This window comes from Danio rerio, chromosome 16 (genome assembly GCF_049306965.1).
Source record: "Danio rerio strain Tuebingen ecotype United States chromosome 16, GRCz12tu, whole genome shotgun sequence".
NCBI lineage: Eukaryota > Metazoa > Chordata > Actinopteri > Cypriniformes > Danionidae > Danio > Danio rerio.
The window spans coordinates 36,075,067-36,101,616 of NC_133191.1; the positions used below are offsets into that span (position 1 = coordinate 36,075,067).

General features: G+C 38.7%; 1 protein-coding gene and 1 long non-coding RNA gene across 6 annotated transcripts in view; both read right to left on the reverse strand.

Annotated features, from left to right (window-relative positions):
* me1 (malic enzyme 1, NADP(+)-dependent, cytosolic) overlaps positions 1-26,550 on the reverse strand; it is a 167,993-nt gene that overhangs the window by 18,778 nt on the left and 122,665 nt on the right. For all 4 annotated transcript variants that reach the window (XM_073925316.1, XM_005158369.6, XM_068214017.2 and 1 more), the window contains 1 exon segment: positions 23,435-23,538. In XM_073925316.1, the coding sequence (XP_073781417.1) occupies positions 23,435-23,538 (104 nt within the window).
* LOC137489766 (uncharacterized) lies at positions 15,151-19,758 on the reverse strand. Of its 2 annotated transcripts, none has more exons than XR_012392227.1 (7): positions 19,049-19,758; positions 18,696-18,751; positions 18,241-18,294; positions 18,016-18,137; positions 17,520-17,634; positions 16,759-16,870; positions 15,151-15,812 (listed from the first exon to the last, which is right to left on the reverse strand). It is a non-coding gene; the product is annotated as an uncharacterized lncRNA (long non-coding RNA). The 2 variants fall into 2 exon arrangements; XR_012392228.1 differs by lacking the exon at positions 19,049-19,758 and adding an exon at positions 18,869-18,883.

Here is a 26,550-nt window from a genome sequence, read left to right on the forward strand (position 1 = left end):
TAAACTTTTATGATTTTTTTATTCTTTTGAACACAAAACAAGATTTCCTGAGGCTATTTTCTGATGTTGAAAAAGCAACCATTGAACACCCATAGGAACAAAAAACACTATGGATGTCAATGGCTTTTTTTCTTCATGTTTTTGTCCTTATTTGTGTTCAACAGAAGAAAAGAAACTCAAACAGGTTTGCAGCAAGTGGAGGATGAGAAAATTATTACAATTTTTTTTTTTTTAATGAAATATCACTTTATTCTCACTTTAAGCCACTGACACTGAATAAAGCATATGGAAAATGCCAATGGTGCTTAAAATTGAGTGCTCACAATATTCTTTAGAACTGAACATTTCAATTCATAATTGTTTACAACAACTTAAGCCTGAGCAAATACAGAGAAAGTTGACTTAAGTTGATAATGCTTGAAGTGAAACAGTGTTGTGCAAAGTCAGTGTTGTGTGGTCAGACATGCTAAAAAAATGACATCAAATCTCCAGTGACTTTCCAGTAACAAATCACTTGATCTCAATTTCATCTAACATTTTTAATAAACCCCTGTCCTGAATGAAACTGCAGTTTAAACTCTGACATATCTGCTGCACAAAGCAGGAAAGCAGTCAAGAGAGACTAGCAGAGTAATAGCTCATGGATCTGGAGGAGAACTTGAGCAGATATAAATAGGTCGTAGAGAAAGTGAGTCATCTTGCTCTCTGATCTGCTCTAGTGCATGATCTGAGGCTGAAGATGAAAAAAAAAACTTTGTTAACCAAAAGCCATTTAATATTTTACTGGTTGAGTTTAACTATGGATCATGCTGCTGTTTAATTTTGGATAAATGTGCATGGGAGAGAAACAGCAACTAGCTGACAAAAAGTGTCCATTCGGTGCATTGTGTTCTCATTCTCACTAAAGCTTGTTGTCTTTCTCTGGCGCCTCGATGAATGAGATCCATAATGCACCTCTGCGTCTGTTGTAAAACTTAAACAAAGAGCTGGCCGGGGGATCAGCTTTACTGGTCCTCTCCACCAAAAAAAAATTAGGCCAGACAATGACAGACACACCCAAACACATTGAGAGCTCCAGGAACTTTGTCTCTCCTTATTTGCCTTTACCTCCAGACAGAAGCAGAAAGCGTTGGGGTGTTGAGAGAAGCTCTTTGAGCCAATATTAAATCAACTCAGTGCTCTGGAACAGCTGTGCTATGCTTTTTAGAAACAGTAAAAGTCTGAAAAACATCTTTCATTGGTATTGTCCTAAGAATCCTCTCAGTAAACAAATCAACATCTGCGAATGGGACAACTTTAGGCTGGAATGAGAACTTCAGAAATTGCCTTTCCAGCTTCAGTTGCTGCACTTCCCTTGACCCTCTTTTGGAAAATGCTGTAGTGAACACACACACCTGCTGATCAAGTCATAACTAAACAAATCCAAGTAAATTTGATGCATTCTTCATCTTAATAGATAAATTAGTCATGACAAAGAATGACATTACCCCTTTGCTATTTAGATTTTTTTAAAGTGTTTTTAGTAGCATTAGTGTATTAATAGGATTCTAAGAGGATGGATAGTATAATATATTTATTACTTTTATTTAAAAATAATATTTTAAAGCTCTTACACTCACCGGTCACTTTATTAGGTACACCTGTCCAACTGTTTGTTAAAGCAATATTAATCAGCTAATCACATGGCAGCAGTTCAAGGCATTTAGACATGTAGACATGGCCAAGACGATCTGCTGCAGTGTAAACAGAGCATCAGAATGGGGAAGAAAGGTGATTTAAGTGACTTTGAACATGACATGATTGTTGGTGCCAGACGGGCTGGTCTAAGTATTTCAGAAACTGCTGATCTACTGCTATTATGATGCACAACCATCTCAAGGGTTTACAGAGAATTGTCTGAAAATGAGAAAATATCCAGTGAGCGGCAGTTCTGTGGGAGCAAATGCCTTGTTGATGCCAGAGGTCAGAGGAGAATGGCCAGCTGTATAGAAAGGCAACAGTAATTCAAATAACCACTAGTTACAACCAAGGTATGCAGAACAGCATCTCTGAATGCACGACACACCCAACCTTGAGGCAGATGGGCTGCAGCAGCAGAAAACCACACCAGGTGCCACTCCTTTTAGCTAAGAAAAGGAAACTGACACTACAATTCATACAGGCTCACCAAAATTAGACTATAAAATTTGAAAAACGTTGCCTGGTCTGATGAGTCTCAATTTCTGCTGTGACATTCAGATGGTAGGGTCAGTATTTGGCGTTAACATCATGAAAACATGGATCCATCCTGCCTTGTATCAATGATTCAGGCTGGTGATGGTGGTGTAATAGTCTGGGGGATATTTTCTTGGCACACTTTGGGGCATGTTAGTACCAATTGAGCATTGTGTCAAAGCCACAGCCTACCTTAGTATCGTTGCTGACCATGTCCGTCCCTTTATGACCACAGTGAACCAATCTTTTGATGGCTACTTCAAGCAGGATATCGCACAGTTTCATAAAGCGTGAATCATCTCAGACTGTTTTTTTGAACATTACAATGAGTTCACTGCAATCAAATGGCTTACACAGTCACTAGATGTCAATCCAATAGAGCACCTTTGGGATGTGGTGGAACAGGAAATGCACATTATGGATGTGCAGCTGACAAATCGGCAGCAACTGCGTGATGCTATCATGTCAATATGGACAAAATCTCTGCGGAATATTTGCAGTATCTTGTTGAATCTATGCCATGAAGGATTAAGGCAGTTCTGAAGAAAAAAAAATAGGGGTTCAACCCAGTACTAGTACAATGTACCTAATAAAGTGGCCAAAGATTGTGTGTATATTTCAATTATTTTTTATTTTTTAGATATTTAAAGGGATAGTTCAGACAAAACTAAAAATTTTGTTATCATATATTTACCCTTTACTTGTCACATACGTGTTTTAGATTTGTTTTTCTTTTTAACACAAATAAATTATTTTGAAAAATGTTAGAAACCTGTAATCATTGACTTGCTAGTTACAGGCTACATTGTTGAATTGATCATCAAAATTTTTTTTTAAATGTTTGGAAACATTATGATCTGAAGTACAAACATAATTTCATCATTCAAAGCAGCTCTTTGAGTTGTATTGCACTCTGAGAAAGCTGGTCACCCTTCATGAACCAGAACATCCAGAATGACCTCAGTATCCTCAAAGGACACACATGCAGCATATGTAAACTTACACATGACCAACTCCTCATCTCAGAGACCATATCCTCAGATCAACACCTGTACGTGTGTGCAGCATTAATTTATTATGTTTACATAAAAACACCCAACACTCAGCTATGCACCATGTCTCATAATTCCCAAATCTATTTTTCAGGCAGATGGAAGCCACAGACTGTAGCCAGCAAATTCTATACAAACCATAACACACTTCAGTCTCTGTCTAAATGATCTTGGGACGGAAGCTGGGCTCCATCACTCCTGAAAAGGAATGCAGTAAATGGACTTAGAGCCCACGATACAACACTAAACCCATCTTTAACCCATTGCTAACACAACACAAGGTCCCTTGTGCCTTCTACTTTCATTTGCTGATGATTTATAACTCGTTTCAGTTCAAGGTTAATTATTTGCCCCAAACCAAAGTGCAGTGAAAAGCCCCTTTGGATAAAGCTCTGAGATTTGACACTAACCAACCAAAATCTCATTGCAGCACTTGAGCATCCGCACACTAACAGAAACACAACATGGCTGTCGAGGATTAAGCATTTCTCATAAAGTGGTTTGCTCAGTCGTAACAACAGGGTAGAGAAAAGAGAGACGAAAACACAGCCACTTGGTTTAGTTTTAGTGTGATCCTGGTGGGCCCACACTGACCACACACACTCAGGACGTATGCTCAGTCTAAGGATTTTGGTGGAGCTGCCAGAATTTCAGAGATTATCTTTAAGTCCATGGACCGCTACATTAAAAGTCATGGTATGAATCTCTTCCAAACACAGCTGTTCAACCTATGACGTAAATATGCACACATGCGTTTACAGCAATGTCATTTTTACAGCTTATGTAATGATTTATAAACTCTACAAACTGTATATTCTATCCCTCTAACTCTACAGTACCCCTAAACCCAATTCCTTTAATTTATAATTGATGTAAGGAAGCCCTATGCACACTAGAGTTGTCGCAATACCATTAATTCATGTTACGATACTATACCAGATGAAGTATCATGATACCAAATAGTATTGCGATACTGCAATTCAAGATTTGAACTGAAGTGTCTGAAAATGTAAAATAGACTACCATAAAAGGTGCAAATTCTACATGGTTTTGCAATCTTAAAGAGCTCCATAGACTATTAAAATAAAATGGTCTATCAGTGCACAAAAATGTAAGATTTTTAGTGACATTTCCACATGCAACATAATGTTTTGTAGATAGACCGCTAATGACGACACTATGTCACGGTTGCAGGTTTGTGCGCTCTTCCGGAATGTCTGTGTGATCATGTGGGTTTGTTTTGCTTTTGTGGCCCACGTGTGTTGTTTTGGTCACGTGGCCTTACGTCACTCCGCTGGATTGATTTTTCGCCAGCTGAATTACATCATCGTGACTATTTAAGTGCTACGTGTTTAATGTTCATTGTCAGTTCGTTACGTGTGCTCATGTGTGTCTCTCTGTCTGTGCTCAGGACCGTGAGGAGCTTCTGCTAGAGCCTGATTTCCTGTTCGATTCCTGTCCTGTTCCCCTAGCCTTAGCACCTCACTCTTTTGTTACACCTGCCTTTTTTGAGTTTGACTGTGTTTAATAAATTATTTTGTTCACTCGCTATTGGATCCACCCGAACATTTATTTTGAACGTGACAAAACGAACTGACCTTTACCATGGATCCAGCGAGTACTTCTCAGATATCGGAGTTCCTCACTGCTAGCAACGCCAGGATCGATCGCCAGGACGAGGCTTTAGCCACGACTGCACAGGCTATCCAGGCCTTGGTTGGTCAGGTGTCGTTACTCACTACTCAGGTCCAACAGCTGATTTCCGGAACAACACAAGGGGAGCCTGCACCAGCTCCGGAGGTGATACCTGCGCCAGTGACTGCCAGTGCTAACTTGGGCGTTGGTCGCTCAGTTGAGCCTCGCCTTCCTCCGCCGACCTGCTATGCTGGGGAGCCTCACTTATGCCGGTCCTTCTTAGCCAAATGCTCCCTGTACTTCTCCCTGCAGCCATCTTTGTTTTCCTCAGAGCAGGCCAAGGTGGCGTTCGTCATCACTCTCCTTTCAGGAAGGGCGGCTCAATGGGGAACCACAGCATGGGAGAAGAAATTACCCTGTTGTTCTTCGTTCGACCTGTTCTCAAAGGAACTAAAAAAGGTCTTTGATCGGGCCGCCTCTGGGAGAGAGGCCGCTCGAGTCCTCGCTGAGCTCCGCCAGGGGAATCGGAGCGTGGCGGACTATTCCATTGAGTTCCGCACTTTGGCTGCTGAATCCGGCTGGAACGCGGAGGCTCAATGGGACATGTTCCTTCATGGCCTTTCGGATCGTCTTCAGGACGAGATCTACTCCCTAGATCTTCCCAAGACCCTCGACGAGCTAGTGGATTTGGCCATCCGGGTGGACTCCAGACTGCTTCGCCGTGAGAGTCGCATGCGGCAAAACAGGTTTCCGGATCCTGTCCCTGACTCGCCGGTCTCGCCGATGGCACCGGAACTTGGGAGCGTTGACCCGGAACCCATGCAGTTGGGCAGATCCCGCTTGTCCGTAGAGGAGAAGCGCCGGCGAAGAACGGAGGGACTCTGTCTCTACTGCGGTGGGGCGGGGCATCGGGTGGCTTCCTGTCCCGTAAAAGTCAACACCCATCAGTAGGTAAGAGGTTACTGATGGGTGAAATTAATTTGGACAAATCCTCTACGTCTGCCACTATACTGCCCGTCTCCTTATCATGGGGTTCCGGAACTCAAGACACACAGGCGCTCGTCGATTCCGGGGCGGAGGGAAACTTCATTGACTCTGGTTTCGCTTTCAGTTTTAAACTTCCGGTTATTGCACTGTCACAACCCATTGCAGTACGCGCACTCAGCGGACTTTCCCTTCCCACTATCACTCACTCCACTAAACCCATAAAGCTGATCACGTCTGGAAATCATGTTGAACACATTTCATTTTTTTTAACAGACTGTTCTAACACACCAGTGGTTTTAGGTCATCCTTGGTTAATTCTTCATAAGCCTCACATTAACTGGGGTCTTAATGCCATACTTTCGTGGAGTGAGAACTGTCATCAGTCTTGTCTTTCGTCTGCTCGTTCTGCTGTTTCTCGTTCTGTGTTTCAGGAGGAGCGCATGGACCTGTCAAAGTGCCCAGTGAGTACCTCGACCTGAAGAGAGTGTTCAGTAAGTCTCGAGCTGCTTCACTGCCTCCTCACCGTCCCTATGACTGTGCAATAGATTTATTGCCAGGTACGTCTCCGCCTAAAGGCAAGTTATACTCTCTTTCTATTCCTGAGAGGGAGGCCATGGAGAAATATATTTCTGATTCTCTAGCGGCCAAGATCATACGGCCCTCTTCTTCACCGGCGGGGGCGGGGTTTTTTTTCGTGAAAAAGAAGGATGGGTCCCTTAGACCCTGCATTGACTATCGAGGGCTGAACAGCATCACGGTGAAGAATACATATCCTTTGCCGCTGATGTCTTCAGCGTTCGAGCGTCTGCAGGGGGCTTCGTTTTTCACGAAATTAGATCTCCGCAACGCATATCATTTGGTTCGCATGAAGCAGGGTCATGAGTGGAAAACCGCGTTTTTGACCCCCAGGGGGCATTTTGAATATTGTGTTCTTCCTTTTGGGCTTTCTAATGCTCCTGCGGTTTTCCAAGCACTCGTAAATGACGTGTTGCGAGATATGATAGATCAGTTTATTTATGTCTACCTGGATGACATTCTGATTTTTTCTCGTTCTCTCCAGGAACATGTGCAGCACGTCAGGCGAGTGCTTCAGCGGCTGCTAGAGAATGGGCTTTTTGTCAAGGCGGAGAAATGCGTGTTCCATGCACAGTCTGTTCCCTTTCTAGGACACATTGTGTCAGTCGAGGGGGTGCGCATGGATCCAGAGAAAGTTCAGGCTGTGGTGAATTGGCCAATCCCCGAGTCTCGTAAGGCCCTGCAGAGATTTCTGGGCTTCGCTAATTTTTACCGGCGTTTTATTCGCAATTTCAGCCAGCTCGCCGCCCCTCTGACGTCCTTAACCTCCTCCAAAACTCCCTTCAGGTGGTCGAGCGCAGCACAGGCTGCATTCTCCAATCTGAAGAGCCGCTTTGTTTCAGCTCCTATTTTAGTGACACCTGATCCCTCCCGGCAGTTTGTGGTGGAGGTTGACGCGTCAGAGGTGGGGGTGGGAGCTATCCTGTCCCAGCGCGCCGCCTCGGATGACAGAATTCATCCATGCGCGTTTTTCTCTCATCGATTATCTCCCGCAGAACGTAATTACGACATTGGTAATAGGGAGTTGTGGGCTGTCAAACTCGCTTTGGAGGAGTGGCGTCATTGGTTGGAGGGTTCGGGGGTTCCCTTTATCGTTTGGACCGATCATAAGAACCTTGAATACATCAGGTCCGCCAAACGACTCAGCTCCAGGCAGGCTCGGTGGGCATTATTTTTCGGTCGTTTCGATTTTACCATCTCTTATCGGCCGGGTTCCAAAAACATCAAACCCGACGCGTTATCCCGTCTTTTTGATTCTTCCGAGCGCAATACGTCTCTTGAGCCCATCGTTCCCCAGAGGATTTGTATTTCTGCTGTGACATGGGAGATCGAGAGCAGGGTCCGCACAGCCCTGGATGGGGTAACGCCCCCGGCCGGATGCCCACCCAGTTGTTTGTTTGTGCCGGAGGAGATTCGGTCTGACGTCATTCGGTGGGGACATTCCTCCAAAGTGGCTTGTCATCCGGGGGTGAGTCGTACATTATTTTTAGTTAAACAGCGATTCTGGTGGCCAGCTATGGCACGGGACATACGCGAGTTTGTTTTGGCCTGTTCTGTTTGTGCTGTTTCTAAGACTTCTAATCGCCCTCCCGCTGGACTCCTTCAGCCGCTGTCAGTGCCTTCGAGACCCTGGTCGCACATTTCGCTAGATTTCGTCACCGGGCTCCCGCCGTCTGGTGGCAATACGGTTGTTTTGACCGTTGTGGACCGGTTCTCGAAGGCAGCTCATTTTATTCCTCTGCCCAAATTACCCTCAGCCAGAGAGACAGCGGATGCTGTCATTAATCACGTCTTTCGCATTCATGGCCTCCCGACGGACGTGGTTTCTGACAGGGGGCCCCAGTTTGTCTCTAAATTTTGGAGAGAATTTTGTCATTTATTGGGAGCGACTGTAAGTCTTTCTTCTGGGTTTCATCCTCAGAGTAACGGACAAACTGAGAGGGCAAACCAAGATCTCGAGCGAATGTTACGTTGTTTGGTTTCCCAGAATCCCTCCTCTTGGAGTCAGCAGCTCCCATGGGTGGAGTACGCACACAATTCATTACCAGTGTCGGCTACGGGCCTTTCTCCGTTTCAGTGTAGTTTAGGTTACCAGCCACCAGCTTTTCCCAGTCTGGAATCCGAAGTCGCGGTCCCCTCCGCCCACGCCTTTGTCCAGAGGTGCCGACGCACTTGGAACAGGGCCAGGCAGACCCTCCTCCAAGTGGGTGCGCGCACTAAGGCTAAAGCCGATCGCCACCGGTCGAAGCCTCCCGTTTACGTCGTCGGTCAAAAAGTGTGGCTTTCAACTAAGAATATTCCCTTGCGTTCCGTATGTAATAAACTTGCACCCAAATTTATTGGCCCATTCACTGTCATCAAGATCATTAGTCCGGTGGCAGTCCGCCTCAAACTTCCTCCAGCGTACAGGAGAATTCATCCCGTGTTCCATGTTTCCAAATTAAAGCCCGTTTTTCATACGGCGATTAATCCGCCCACTCCGGTTCCCCCCCCCGCCGCGTCTCGTAGATGGGGAGACCGTTTATTCGGTTAAGCGCATTCTGGACTCAAGACGGAGGGGGCGAGGATTTCAGTACTTGGTGGACTGGGAAGGTTATGGTGCGGAGGAGAGGAGTTGGGTCCCTGCAAAGGACATATTGGATCACTCTCTTATCGATGATTACAATCGCCAGGTAAGCGCTTCTGGGAGCACCAGGAGGTGCTCTTGAGAGAGGGGTAATGTCACGGTTGCAGGTTTGTGCGCTCTTCCGGAATGTCTGTGTGATCATGTGGGTTTGTTTTGCTTTTGTGGCCCACGTGTGTTGTTTTGGTCACGTGGCCTTACGTCACTCCGCTGGATTGATTTTTCGCCAGCTGAATTACATCATCGTGACTATTTAAGTGCTACGTGTTTAATGTTCATTGTCAGTTCGTTACGTGTGCTCATGTGTGTCTCTCTGTCTGTGCTCAGGACCGTGAGGAGCTTCTGCTAGAGCCTGATTTCCTGTTCGATTCCTGTCCTGTTCCCCTAGCCTTAGCACCTCACTCTTTTGTTACACCTGCCTTTTTTGAGTTTGACTGTGTTTAATAAATTATTTTGTTCACTCGCTATTGGATCCACCCGAACATTTATTTTGAACGTGACACACTACTGTTTACAAAAAAAGTGGAAACGCCAGCATTTTGGAGCCATGGTATCATGATACTATCACACCGGTAAACCATGCATCCTTAATGAACACTACCTGACAAAAGTCCTGTCACCTATCCAAGTTTAATGAACAACAAACGATAACTTAACTTCTAGTTGATTATTTAGTATCAGAAGTGGCTAATATGACAAGATTATGCTCATTTTACTAAAATAAAATAAAATCATGCCTCGATTTTTAATTATTTAATTAGGATGGACTTTGCTAAGACAAAAGTTTTGTCACATCTTTAAAGGATTCACCCAATCACAAATTAAAGCATCACCTGTGACAAATAGTGTAAATAACACATGTGTTGGAAGTGTTGTCTTAATGGAACTTTTCATACCGATTGCCATATTAGAGATAAAAAAAACCCTCCACATTTCTCGGTAGATGTAGAGCAGGCACACAACATCCTAAGGCGTTAATATTAGGTAAGATTACGGTCATGACGTCAGCTGACCAACATTCAATGTCTAGCCAGCATCTAAGGACGGCATTATTTTTGCATCCATTGACGACGTCAAATTATGTTAATATTTGGTTGATTTTAGGTTGTGTTGGAAAGTGACCAAGATTCAACGTCTAATAGATGTCATAGTGATAACGTCCACACAACGTCAAGATGAAACGTGATTAGATGTTGATATTAGGTTGATTTTAGGTTGGCCATTGGACATTGACGTCGGCCTATTGGGTTCTGAAGTCCACCTGATTTTCATTTCCAAACAAAATGTACAACGCCAATATGACATAAGGTTGACGTGCTGTGCCTGGAGGGCCAGGACACCCAACCTTCATTTGAAATGTATCCTGACCTGACAGCAAGCCAAAGATTCAACCACAGACCAAAGTGCTGATCATTAAAAGCCTGAAAACCAAGTTTCCTGCTGAGGTTGCAGACATCTTTAATATATCTAAATGATCTAGAGTGGAGAAGATATAAAAAAAAAAAGATTTGAAGAAACTGGTGAACTTCATGACAGGCTCAAGTTAAGTAAACACCGTAAGACAACGATTCGAGGAGCTTGTTGGTTTGACAGTCCAGGGCCAAACCTTTTTCAACTGCAGCAGAGCTACATAACAACTGGTCTCCAGAACCCCTGTATCTGCAAGAAAAGTTTATCGAATTCTTTCATGCAATTGTCTTAATGGCCAAATTAGTGCTCAAAAACCAGCATTAAACAGAAGACAATTAAAAATCGTGTTGCATTTGCCAAGGCCAACAGCTTGCAGGAAGGATGGACTGTGGAAAAGGGTCTGAAGGTCGATATTTCGACTAAATCATCTGTTGAACTGCATTCCAATCATAGCAAATGCTGCAGAATACCTATTGTAACCTGCATGGACCCAATATTCACACAGAAATCAGTCAAGTTCTGTGAAGAAAAAATCTTGGTTAGGGGTTACATTCAGTATGGGGTAAGTGAGAGATCTGCAGAGTGGATGGCAACATCAACAGCCTGATGTATCAAGACATTCTTCCTGCCCATTACATTACAAACCACAGGAGAGGGCAAATTCTTCAGCAGGATAGCACTCCTTCTCATACTTCAGCCTCCACATCAAAGTTCCTGAAAGCAAAAAAGGTCAAGGTGCTTCAGGATTGGTCAGCCCAGTCATCAGACATGAACATTATTGAGCATGCCTGGGGTAAGATGGAGAAGGCATTAAAGATGATTCCAAAGAATCTTGATGAACTCTGGGAGTCCTGCAGGAATGCTTTCTTTGACGTTTCAGATGACTTTACAGATAAGTTATTTGAGTCATTGCAGAGATGTATGGGTGCAGTCCTCCAAGCTCAAGGGAGTCATACACAATGTTAATTCTTTTTCCACTGCACAATGACTTTGTTTTATACTGTACATTATTTCTGTTAAGGGACAAGACTTTTGTCGAATCAAGTCAGACCTTACTGTCATAATTAAATCATTAAAATCACTGATCATATTTTACTTTCGTAAAAAAGCAGAATCTAGAGGCCTTTGCCTGTGATATAAGACACTTCTATATTCCCATGATCAACTACAAGTCAAGTTATTATTTGTTGGTCCTAAAATGTGAATAGGCGACAAGACTTGTCAGGAAGTGTAGTGATATTATTGATATGGGACAGAAAACATATTTACTCAAGGTAAGTTCTGACTACAGCGCTCTTCTTGAGTCAACACAGGCTCCTATGGGACCGGTTGCATTTCACAAACTTCCTTTTATTAAATCTCTCTTTCAAACATCATTCCTCAATTCCCATCTGCTGACAAAAATCAAGCAACATCTCCTAACATGGCTTCATGGCAGTGCCCTCAGATGCCCGGGTTACCATAGCAATAGCTGAAACACCGTCACCATGACAGCTCTGTGAAAGCAACAAGCCCTAATGAAATAATTTGACATGGGAATTGTCCGGGTGCACAGAGGGCCTACAGAAGATAGATACACTTCTGTCTCTTCAGGGAGCGGACGGAAAACAGTCAACCAGCCACAAAATACTGCAGCACCACAACACTAAACCTGAGAATCAAAAAATAAACAAGCAAACAAAAAACTATATTCTCGAAGTAGATCATTAAAGAAAGCATAACAACCCCCTGTGAAAACACTGTCAGCACTAACTGCCTAAAAAGCTGCTTTTCTTCTGGGACTTTTTATCTTTATATTTGATTGTACTCTCTGTAAATGTCAAACATCATCTATGCCCACTATCTGCTCTAGTTTGTCTTGTCAAAGCCTTTGTGGTGCAGAAAAATCCTTGACAGGAATTGGTGTAATTACTCTTCATCACTTGAGTCCACACTCACACAAAAATAATTGAAGGAAAACAAATCACCTGTGGGTCTCATTTAAAGCAACACAAATATGCAAAACACATTTAGTGATTTTCCTTTTAATTATTAGTGAAAAAGTTTGAGACTTGTCTTTCACTGGAACTTAAAGGGTCACGAAACACCAACATATTTTTTGAGAAGTTGACAGTCATGCCCCACATCGCTAAAACCACTATTAGGACACATATATCTCACAAAAAAAGTAGACATTCGTTCTTCTGGTTTAACAAAATAAATGTTGAAGCTACGTCACAGCGATTAGATCCTTGTGTAAATTCCAGTCTGTACCATGTCTGCACCGGTGGGTCCAACGTGACGTCTTTGAATTTTCAGCATTAATTCATGAGTAAGACTTGGTTTAAACTAATCATCGCACTCTATTGTAAATGAGGTGCAACTTCATTAATATGCATGATTTAGCTTCAAAGACAAGTGGAAGAAGAAGAATTGTTTAGAGATTTGTGTCCTCTGTGTTGCGTTTATAAATGTGGCGCAGCAAAATTTTTGTTTCCATTTTTCATGCGATGAGAGCACAGAACACGTGTGGATGTGTAGATTACAGGGGTTTGCTAGAAAGCAACAAAAATATATTTATAAGGAACTTTTTTTTTTACCAGAGCGCTTTTTGCATCTGGAAATGGTAAGATCTGGATTTGCCACTCGTCTTCTTAAAAAAAAAAAAAAGCTGTTCCAGTTTGTGTTGATTGTCCTGTCTCTACGAAGCGTGTGATCAATGTTCTTTGATTATTTTTATTCAGATGGCACAGTTAGTTAGTATCATCAGCAGTACTTCTTTAGTTTTTAAAGACATACAGTACCTTAGTTAAAATAACGTAGTTACCAAGTTTACAGTATGTTAAAATCACTACAATATTATGGACTAAAAGATCTGCTGTAAATGCTGCTCTCCGAGGAGAGATGGACAACAATTCGGAGAGCAGCGTTTACAGTAGATCTGAGAGCTATGTAAAAAAAGTGGAGGATTTCTTTCCACAGATTGCCCTCAGTCACATTATCCGGTTGATGACAGTGCAGGTCCACTGTCTTATCATTTTTAACCTTTCAACACAAAAATACCCATGAATGCAGGAGAAAGTGAAGATGCTCGTGACGAGGCGAATATTGAAGTCTTTTGGTTATTATTCTGGTAATTATTATCCCCAACTTTATTTGTTAAAATAAACAAATAACTAATAAATACACCATTGTGCCTGCCACATATACTGCACTGCACTGCAAAAGTAAATTCTCTGTTGTAATCTTAGCACAATCTGTTGTTAAAACATCGGTCTGGCACCGCACCTCACACCGCACCTCGGGTTCAGAGGACGATGTAACGGTTGTACAACGGTTTAAAAAGACACCAAACAAAGCAATTTCAGTCCATAATATTGTAGTAATATTACTGTACATTACTTAGTTACTATAGTCATTTCACAATGTCTTCGAAAACTGAAGCTGTACTGTTGAAGATACAATCTAACTTTGCTATCCGAATATAGTAGTGAAATTACTGTAAACTTAGTAACTAAATTAATTTTGAATAAGGTATGTCTTTAAAAACTAAAAGAGTACTGCTGACAATATAGACTAACTTTGCCATCTGGAGAAACATGAACAAGAACATTGATCACATCCTCATCAAATCTGTACACACTCAACACCAAAAAAAGTCTTCCTTACAAACATATTTTTTGTCGCGTGTTAGCAGACCACTTTAATTCAACTGCTTGGGTCCTCACGCCAGCTATGCTTTCATCACAGGCAAATGAAAACAAAACTTTTGTTTCGGCACATTTAAAAAGGGAACACCAACCACCCATACCTCCAAACAATTTTTCTTCTTCCACTTGTTTTAATTTAAGTTGGCAACACAACATGACGTCTCTCTGAACACTGTAACTGGTAATTGTGCAGGTTTTTGAAGCTATATCATGCATATTAATGAAATTGCACCTCATTTACAATAGAGTGCGCTGATTGGTTCGAACCAAGTCTTTTTCATAATCTAATGTTAAAACCCAATGACATCACTTTGTACTGCTCGGTACAGAGATCTTCACGCTGGAATTTTACACAATGATCTCATGGTCATGATGTAGCTTCGAAATTACTTTTCAAACGGGAAGAATGAATTTGGTCAGAACAACTCAAAAAAAAAACAATTATTACCTTTTAGTGAGATATATGTGTCCTAGTGGTGTTTTTAGGAATGTAGGACATGTACGTATGTGACTGTCAACATCTAAAAAAATGTGTTTCACAACCCTTTAAAATAACAAATGTTTCTTCAAACTCCTTCAAACGTTTGAGTCTGGAAGTTCAGAACTTTCTATGTAATGAAGCTGAATCCTGATTGTAAATCGACATTATGCTAGTAACAGCAAAGTCATTGTTTCAATTCAAAATGAAATTGAAACCATTTTCCATTAAAATGACTTTATCTATTCAAGTCGTAACCTTTGCATAATGCATAAAGGTAAATTTAACACACATCAATCAAGCAAACTCTAGGATTCATCCTGAAGCAACGAGCCTCTGAAATGTAAAATTATAAGAACTTTATTAAAAATCACCAGGACTGTAATCATTTGTTCAGAAGGCAACCCATAATCATTCATTTTCCACCAGCTCTGCATTTTAGGGAAAAGTGATGCTGCTCCCTGTAGTTTCATGTCCACCCCGTTATTATACACTGTAAACGATTTCTTGTTAAATTAACAGTAAGTTACTGGCAACAATTATCCAGTAGCTGCTGTATTTCATAAAACAGTAACATTACTGTAATACTAATTACTTTAGTATTAGATTTACTGTAAAATGTAATACATCATTTTACTGTTTTCTTTTTATACTGTAACACCAATTACAGTAGTAATACACATACTGCAAAACTGAAAACAGTATTTTACTGTACATTTTTACCATGCAGAACTACGGTATTTTAACGTTACTTTCATTATTACTGTATAGTATTTTACAGTTATTAAATGTTATTTTATTGTATTTAACAGTGCTACTTTATAATGAGCAAAAAAGTTCAAAAATTGCACAAATGTTATTTTAACTGTTCAAGAAATACAAGAAAAATAAAGAAACTGAAACTTTAACTTCACAATAAAAGTTTATTGTGTAAACCCTACTGAAACAGTAGCAATTATTCAATATAACACAGCAACAGAACACTAATGAAAAATTGATCAGTAAAACCAGTCAACAATTAATGCATCAAAAAGTATTACAATTTTAAAAACAGATAAAAAATACTGCTACAAGACACGAAATGATGAAGGCCAAATGATGTTGTGGAAAACGGACAGTGAAAAAGGGCAGGAGCACTTCTGGTGATCCTGCAAAAACGACAAGCAAAATTAATCACTGGAGTAAAAACTAATCATGCCTCAAATTATTTCATTCATTCAGAAACCAAACACCGCACTGCTGTTTTATATATATAAAACACTGTTTTTTATCGTTTTTGTTGACAAAATACAGATTGTTGTCTATTTACAATTACACTAACGTTAATGGGGAAAAGATCAGTCAAGTCAACACTAGTCAAGTGTCCACACAGGTATGTAAAAAATAAAGTCTCATCTTAACTTAATGTCTGACTCTGTATAGCTTGAATATCTGATTCCATGACCACACTAGCGCTTCCATGAATTTAAGAGGGGTGAACACAGTTAATTCTGACCTTAAGAGGCTACATATTAAAAATAAATAAATAAATAAAATAATCTAATTTAACGTGACTAATGTTAATCAAGTACTTTTAGGCTTTTAACATGTGAAAATCTACTTCTAACTTACAGACAAGATTACATTAGAGAACATGAAAGCCGTGGGTGATTTAAAAAAAAAATAATACTAATGATAAGTTACTGACATTTGGTTCGCATTAAACAAAGTAATCACTAAGCATTCATTTTTGGCAAAATCTGCCGAAAGGCACAGCAACACGATCAAATGTGTTAAAGTTGAGCACAGAAATGAAGAGTAGTCAAGCAGTCTACTTCATGAAATGTTTGTGATAGTATTTTGCGGTCAATTAGTATTACTGTATTTCAATATGCAGTGATGGCATGTCAGTGAGAAAAATAAATATTATTACACCTCTCCAGTGACATTTCCTCAAATTAAATCATCATAACGTTACTGTGCACAGCATCAGTAAAACGTTAAGAATAATTTAAATACCAAATTTTTAAACAGTCACTGCTAATTACAAACTAAAATTAAAGATAGGCTTACAGAAATCCTGAATGCATGATAATATGAAGATTTATTACTCACTGATGTCGAAGCACTGCCAGGTTGTCAGAGATGTAGACAGGACAGAATATGTGCCATCAAATGAGCTCTTGTGCAGTCTTTGTTGGACATCAAGGTAGTATGTTCACCCACACTGTAAAAAAAAAAAATCTGTTATTTTACATGTTTTTTTTCCCAGAAGCTAGGGTAATAGAGTCATTTAGTTAAGTGGTTTAAAATAATTTTATTTATTAAATACTTGCTTACCCATATATAGATGTAAAAGTAACCAAAATAAATAATTCATTAAAATGTGTGGGATACTAAGCATGTTTGGTCTACAGAGAGAAGTAAACATTTACTTTAAGCATTGATCCTAATGAATTTATTTCTGAACTACATCCAACCTCACCTCTGAAACAGCATTTTTGAGCATTTAGATCAGGGGTGCTCAACCCTGTTCCTGGAGATCTACCTTTCCGCAGAGCTTACCTGCAACCTTGATCAAGAACACCTGTCTTTATTTACCAAGTGCTCCTTCAGATACTATTTAGTTTGTTTAGTTGCGTTTGATCGGGGTTTGAGGTAAACTCTGCAGAAAGGTCGATCTCCAGGAACAGGGTTGAGCACCAATGTTTAAGACAATAAAAAATAAGACATCTAGATATTTTATATTCAATCATTTGTGAAATTTAAATGACTTATATTCAGTATACATAACATAAAATTAAAATAAGAATAAAAAAAAGAATAGTCTATGCCAAATAAAATACTTCAGATCTAAATAAAGCAGGTGTTTTTACCTAAAGGTTCCTTTCCTCCAGTTAGTTTAGTTGCAGATCCCTCCACATCTGTGCTTTATTTGGTTCTTGACTTAAGAGTAACTGGTGTCACATTCCAGGTCCATCACAATCTGAGCTAGAAAGACAATATGGCAAAAGACAAGACACATTTAAATAAGTCTCAGAATAAAATATTTAAAAGGATAGTTTACTTTTCTGCCACCATTACTCCATGTGTTTTAAATCCAATAAAATTTCTGTTGAACTCTAAAGCAGATATTTTGAAGAATGTTAGAAACCAGAAACTATGGACATCCATATTTGAACCAAATTTCTTTAAAAAAAAATATGAGTTTGTGTTCAATGGAACAAAAAAATAATCTAACTATTTTGAAACAAGTGGAGGATGCCAAAGATGCCATTATTTTCATTTTTGGGTGAACTGTCCCTTCAATTGAAGTGTCACGCATTACTCATAAAAACTGATGTATCGCTTGAGGAAAACTAAATCAAGTACCTCCTGTGAGCAAGCAGAATCATTATGCCATTGTATTCAGCCAACTGACCCAGCCGAGGCTCGAACCAGCAACCTTCTTGCTGTGAGGTGACAGCACTACCTACTGTGCCACTGCGTCGCTTCTGGAAGAAGCAAAAGAGGTTGAACATGAAACTCCTCACAACAAATCTGTGAACAACTTGACATTTCAAAATCTAATCAAAATGAGGAAGACATCAACATTACCTTGAATAATCAAGTGAGGAGAGATTGGTAGCATCAGTTTTTCAGCATCAATTGCTGTAGTTGCAAAAAAGATAAATATAATAAGAGTAAAATAAGACTTAACATTTAATAATCTAAATCTATGGTACAACCATACAAATCTGTATGGGGTTCAAATAAATTTGTATACAAATCATTCCCTACACCTGAACACCAAAAATAAAATGTACAATTAATGACACAATAACGTTATACAATAAGCTCATTAACCAGTGAGAAATAGACAATTAATATGAATTATGTTAATATTAACGTTAGCTTAAAAGACATCAACTGAATTTTATTATCAGCTCAATTTAATAAAACAGTTTAGACTTGTTTCATTGTGAGTTTAGTGTGAATAACTAACTTACAGTTTACAAATCTAACCATAATGATAACTTGGTCATAATGACCACATGAAGACCAGAGCTTACCTTAACGTTAAACGTTTAACTTTTCATGGTGACTTTGCCTTCATCTCAGTGTTGTGCTGAAATAGAGAATTCATTAATGCAGTTAACCCCAAGTAAAAGTTACGTTTTTTTTTTCAGGTAACTTAACGTTACTATGGTCAAAAACTCACTCAAGATAAACTCACTGTAATTACCTTATCTAATACCTCGCAAACACTACAAACACGGTCTGGCGTCGAATAACGTGACATAAGTACCTAACTTACAGTACAACTAAAGTAACTTGGTTAATTATTTTAAATTACACACACACTACACGGAAATATACACAAAACAATCCTTTAACGAACAGAATTGGACTTTTAAACACTTACCGAGGATGAATTCACTGGAAGAAAAGGCGACAGGTGGATTTCAAATTAGAAGAGCCGTTGCTTGCCTGGTGAAGGTCGAATCGAGTCGGCTCGGCTTTATGAATCGGCTCCTTAGAACAGTAAAGAGTCGAGTCCGCCTAAAACCGATTCCTTTTTGTATATTATTGTAAGACACAACAATGAATCATTACTATTTCGTTATACTGCTCGGCCACACACATTTATACACATATTGCTGAATGTGCTTGTGAACACGTGTGATAAAATAATTCCCGAGCAAACGGTTCAATCCGATTCGGTGTCGTTTGTGTGCTGAACCGAACCAATGCAAACATGGTATTGATAAAATAGTAATATTGTTTTTTTCTTCTCACTTTACCAGCGAAAATATTACATATATCTGACTTTAACAATAAGAATAATGTTCGCTTGAAGTGTTTTGAGAATTAATATTTTTTTCTCCCAGGGTTCATTTCACACCAACAAGCAAATATAATGGCGGATGAGAAAAGCCAGATCATATCATAAATATTGCGTTTAATATGTCACCAAATGAAGTTTTAACAGTTTTTCATGCGAGAATGTAGTTCTTCCAAACTCAAATCTGTGGTTTGTTTTTAGATATCATGTCTAATTTTAAGTGTGCTTTGCCGATAGGGGAGATTCTGACCTCCAGGGGTTGACGGCGCTCCATCACTCATGTATCCGGCAAACCTCATGCTTTAATCGGCCTAGACATTATTGAGACATGCCCTGTCTTCGATGACTATAATAAATGTGTTATGAAATAAAGTTTTAACCGTTTTTCATGCGAGAATGTAGTTGTTTTAAACTGAATTCTGTGGTTTATTTATTAAGATAGTGCGTATTTTAAAATGTTGTTTTGAAAATGCGGAGATATGTGACCTCTACGGTGGCCAATATGGGCGCCCAATATTCTTGAATCCGTCTAAAGCAGGTTGGTCACTCTGACATTTAAGCTGACTTTGAAATCATTTTGTTTGTTTAACAGTCTTTGGTTACGTGAATCAATTTATTTTTGTTCCAATTTACGTTTTGGTTTAGCACAAAGTTATGTTTATTAAATATTATTTAATATTTCTATGTTGCCTTATAAAGTGCACCCAAAAATGGAAAACCAGGGGACAGTTTAATGCACTGAACAGTCTGAAGAAACTGGTTAGGTTATTTACTTCACAAAATAATTTGTCTAAAAATAAATAAACATAATAATCATAATATATAGTGTGTGTGGAGTTGTTCTTGGTCATTTGCAGTACTGTATTTAGATGCACAGTAACGGATTTTTCCCCAAAATTCATTATAAAATCTACAGTAACATACTGTTAACCATGTTTACAGTATAGAAAAGTTAAAAATACATTATTATACTGTGAAAACAACAATATATACAGTAACACACTGTGCACAGCTTATACAGTAAAAAACTGTTGAGAAATGCAGTATAATACTGTGAAAACAACAGAAATCGTTTACAGTGTAGAATCATGGCGATATTCTGCCAGCTGGAGAGAAATCAGACACTGGGGTTTTTGAGTTCTGCTTTAAATACAGCCATGTGTGGCAATATGTCCTTATGACAGGCCACACCAGAGCCTAAAGCAACCCAGGGACCTTTGACCAAAACCGAGAGTTCTTGAATGTTAATGGTGTTCACCTGTGAAAGACTTTGAGAGTTGTTCTAATGATTTCAGCTGGTTGGTTACCTTGTCAGATCGAAAAAAGTCCACCTCAAAATATTTTAGACTATAAATACTTTGTCGTTCCTTCAAAGTATATTGTATCTTACTAGTAATGTTGTAACCCCGAAACTATAATGAATAATAAATGTAATAGCAGTCTCCTAAATAACTCAAAATGTATTCTCTGGCTAATACAATACAAGTTCTTATAATTGTGAATCATAATCATGATTCTGATATTGGTATTTATCACTTATTTTTGTCACCAAAAATAATTCCCAAGGCTCATAAACACTAGCAATTAGGAGTACTATATTTTAATGTACTGTAATGTTGAACAGTTCCAATTAAATTAGTTCAGATTACCCAAATATATGTGAACGGTGATAGTACTAAAAAGGATAGTTCACCCAAAATTGAGAATTTACACATTATTTACTCAACCTGGTTCATGAGTTTCTTTTTTTGTTGAACACAAAATAAAATATATATATATAAAAAAACTGTTAAACTGTTAACCATTGACTTCCATAGTAGGAAAAACAAATATTCTGACAAGTCAAGGGTGAGTAAATAATAATAGAATTTTCAGTTTATCCCTTTGGGTGTGCTCAAATTGTCCTGCATGGTTTATCTCCAACTTCTTTTAACACACCGGCTTGGGCGTTTGAAAAGGCTTAATTAGCTGGCATACAGGTACGTGTGTCTAATTGGGGTTGGAATTAAACTCTGCAGGACACCAGTCCTCCACAACCGAGTTTGAGCACCCCTGCTTTAATAGATTTTAAAAAAAGTTTTGAATTCAAAATCAGTTCAACCAAAAAATGAAGATTTACAAGCCATTTAATCACCCTCAAGCTTTTCTAAGCTTTTTATTTTGGAATAAAAACACTATTTTGGAATAATGTTAATTAATCATCTCAAGCATTGACAATCTATGGCTGCATCCGAAATTGCCTATACTACTCAGTAGGTACTGGAAATTAATTTAAATTTACTACTCACCCTTAGCAAAGTATGTTTTATCCAGTATGAATGTCAGTAGTATGGATTGAACTCGGACGTACTACATTCGCCATTTTGGCATGATTCCGTGACCTATTCGCATCACTTGCGACGCTTTATTCCCATTTATAAAATCTCTCTCAATAGCGTATCGTCCATCGGTGGCATATCGTCCATCCGATGCGCACTTCAGAATCTCGGCGGAGTAGATCATCAAAATACTTCTTGCATACTTTTTTTTTCGAATTCTATGAAATCTGACATACTACTCAGCTTGCATACTTTTTTAGCGTACTATATAGTATGAAAGTATGCAAATTCGGACACAATCATTGGCATTAGCAATTTCCTGTAAAATCTACAGTAGCTTAAGGCACCAGTTCACCAGTAACTTACTGTAAATCAATTACAGCAAAAAGACTTTATTTACATTTACAGCATCATTTATCTTGCTTAATGTATATTTACAGTATTACATGTCTTTTCTCTAAAAAAATACAATTATAAAACATACAATTATAAATATACAACTATAAAATAGAATTTTCACAAAGCAACTTAACAATTCAGTAACATACTTTATAACTGTCCTAAATTAAAAGTCCTACAGTTCACATTACAGTTAAATACTGTGTAAATATCATTAACAGTGTAGTATTAAAATGTTAAAACATGGAACGCAATGGCTACTGTCAACCATTTGTTTAACAACATTATTTAAATTAAATTCATATTTATTATTGAATTTATTCTTTATTAATTATACTTTATTTTATTAATTTATTTTCTTTTCGCCTCGTCCTTTAATTAATCTGTGGTCGCCACAGCAGCATGACCACACATTTATACAGCATATGTTTTATGCAGTGGATGCCCTTCCAGCTGCATCATTATTCTTTAAATTAATTATTTTGTGTTAAACAGGAAAGAAACTGGTTTGAAACAACTTCAGGGTGAGTAAATGATGATATTTTTAGGTAAATGATTCCTTTAAATATTTTACCCAAAGAAAAACTATACATTCTGCAAAAGACATCATCGATCTGTGAATCTTTACTGAGTTATTAAACTATTGGCTTAATTTACAGCTTTTCCATGCTATGAAATATTTTGATTATGATTTTAAACCTTTAAAATATAGTTGCTGTTACATAATAAAGACCTAAAAGCACACGTAATGTTTAATTCTGCAGGCTAACCATTCTGAACTCCATCACTCACTGAATTGCAATCTAATAAGAAAGACATTAAGTATTGCCATTTATTAATACCAAAAGAAAATAATAATAACTTAAAATAATTGTAAAAAGACAGTAAATTAAATAATCTAAGCTTCTATTTTATGCAAACTGTCAAAGAAAAATGGCAGAAGATCATAAACCAAAGTATCAGGGAGCTCACTGAACCATCAGGCTGTGGGGACTTGTTATGGGCCGAATTACATCAGCGCATGGCTCAGTACGGAGCAGGATATGTGGGGAGAGAACTGATGAGGCGTGCAGTCAGCGATCCGGTTCTGGTCTCTGCCACTGGAGTCGTCGCTCAGAGCCCGCAAATCTAGAGGCACGCGCTTCACCCCACATTCCTGCAACGCAACAGCTCAGCTATGCTCTCCAGGCATTTCCATCAGCGGCCTGTGGAAGAAGTGCAGGAGGGGTACACCAGCGGTTTACTTTACCTGTCTGTGATGGCCTTCATAAATTCATCCAGAAGCTCATCGTAGGCCTGTCCACGTACTCTTTTATGCCTCAAACCAATGTACAGTGGGTCCTTCAGAAGTTCCTGTGTTGAGGAAAGAGGAAAGAGAGAGCTTTTGCTACACACAAGGCATCAAGAGAGAACTGAAAATACCAATAAACCTCAAAAAGCAAATGTTTATTATAAGCATAGCTCCTTTTAATTAGATTACATATGGGAATCTGGTTACCCTGCAGCTGGATAAACCTCTTACAGTTATTTTTTGCCTGTAAGCGCGTGTTTAAAGGAAAGACAGACCGAGAACAAGAGAAAGAGTAATGCATGAAGGCATAAAAAGAGACAGAAAGAGGCCAGCACGAGAGGGGAAAAAACAGTGCTGCATTTTCAATTTGGAAGTCTATAGCAGCTGTCGATCTTGTACAGATTTGCAGACATCACACTGTGACCCACAAACGCTATGGGAAAAACAGAAGGGAAGTGGACGTGAGTGTCATATAAAAATACTGGCCGCCCCATCAGTGTCAGCATGCCAGTCAACCAGAAAAGAAAATGAATTAACAGAGCACCTGCAGCACTCAGCGCTATACTCATGTGTGCTGCATACTTTACTTCCTTTAAGGCAACAGGTCTGGAACGCTTTCCACATGTTTTGATCATGCCGAAAGAGGAAGTGCTTTCATCAAAACTCATTCCCACATGGCACATTGTTTCAGTCGTCATCGTTTCCTCATTATAAAAGCATCTTTTGTCTGATCTGACCATAGCGATAGAGGAAAGAAAGGAAATTATAACTATTCATTCATTCATTTTCTTTTTGGCTTAGTCTCTTTTATTAATCAGTGTGTGTGTGTGTGTGTGTGTGTGTGTGTGTGTGTGTGTGTGTGTGCGTGTGTGTGCGTGTGTGTGCGTGTGTGTGCGTGTGTGTGTGTGTGTGTGTGTGTGTGTGTGTGTGTGTGTGTGTGTGTGTGTGTGTGTGTGTGTGTGTGTGCATATATACATACACAGAGTTGAAGTCAAAATTATAAGCCCCCTTTTAATTTTTTTCCTTTTTTCCACAGTTTGCCTGATAATATTTTTTCTTTTGGAGAAAGTCTTATTAGTTTTATTGTTGTTTGAATAAAAGCAGTTTTTAATTTTTTAAAAGCCCTTTTAAGGTCAAAATTATTAGCCCCTTTAGGCTATATATTTTTTGATAGTCTACATACAAAACATCGTTATACAATAAATTGCCTAATTACCCTAACCTAGTTAACCTAATTAACCTAGTTAAGCCTTTAAATGTCACTTGAAGATGTATAGAAGTGTCTTAAAAACATTTAGTAAAACATTATGTACTGTCATCATGGCAAAGATCAAATAAATCTGTTATTAGAAATGAGTTATTAAAATTATCATGTTTAGATATGTGTTGAAAAAATCTTCTCTCTGTTAAACAGAAATTGGGGGAAAAATAAACAATGGGTTAATAATTCTGTATATATACATAAACTTTTGACATTAATCACACCCCGGATATATATTTGGCCTACATTTTCCGATCTCTTTCACAAAGCAACAGAACTGCACTAAATATATTAATGAAAGTCACGTAAAACTGTCTTATTACTAATAAGACAGCACCTAATTTTGCTCCTCAGTCATCACATCAGTCATCAGCCATCAATCTAGACTAAAAATCATATTTTTGGAAATATTTTTCTTCAACATGAATCAGATTATATAGTCAAAAAATTGTGTAAAAATAGAAGACCATGTACAGTAAGTGGTGGCTAGATCATTTCAATGTTTCACCATGAAATAGCGGGTAGTTTGTTTCCTCTAATTTATGCAACACTGTGTCTTGATGTTTCACTCAAGATGCATGTCTAATTTTACATTGCATAACAAAAAAGATCTTCAAAAAAAAAAAAAAGATATTTGAAGCATGATGGTAACCAAACAGTTTTGGTCACCTTTGACTTCCATTGTGTGCACCAAAAGAATGCAATACTGTAAAACAATGAAAGAAAACGTAACACGAGAACCTTGTGTGCGTAACTGCAGACATGCCGGCTGAAAAAAACCTTAAAGCAGATATTTTTCTTCCAGCACTTTGGATTTCTCTTCAAGACATTTACACAGCAATTGAGTTTATATAGTGCCCTTAAAAGGGAGGACTGTCTGGTTTCAGGCAGTGGGTGAATTCATAAGTGTGGGAGAGGAATATGGAGAGTGCAGACTGAGATTTGAGTCTGTAGGCAGATTTATTGTGTGTTCATAATGCACTTTTAAGTGCACAGTCGGTTAGAAGGAATATACTTCCAGTTGCTCTGGTTTGTTGTGACTTTGTTTTTTTATTTGCAAGACCGGCATTAAAAAGGGGCCTCTTTTAACCTAACAGGAACTAAACCAAGCATTAAATGAAGGGGATCAAGGTATTTTGTGGTAATGTATATAATTGAAAAGGCGGAGCCAAAATAAACCCTTTCCATGCAGCATTTTTAGGGTAATTATGCACCAGACTACACCAGAACACAAGTAACATATCAAATGATGTTATATTATTTGTCATATACAAATTTTAGATCATGATTACAGAATATTTTACTATGTTAGCGTTTTTACTGTATCTGACTGCACATATTTTTTAAATTTTACTGACATCATATTTACTGACATCATATGAGAAACATTAAGGCCATTTCACACCACTCAGACACTTTGTCAGGGTTTGTCAGATTCACTCAATTACCAAAGCAAAAAATACACAATATATTTACAATAAATACAATATAATAAATATATACTTTTCCTTAGGCTTAGACCATTATTTCAAGAGTTCACACTTAGCTGATGATTGATTATAAGCTTGCTTGTCATGCTATCCCATAAGAGAGCCCTTGGCTTTCTCCCATTTGCAGGCCGAGGGGACATTGAGCTCAGGTACAGTAGATCTCTAGAACTCCCCTATTCATTTTTGCCTAATGACGAATTGCATTATGAGGGAAAATACTGTTGGATAGGTACTTATTGTGCCAATTTGGTTTGGTCAATTTACTTATGAAGCATGTCTTTGGACTGTGGGAGGAAACCAGGGAATCCGGAGAAAACCCATAA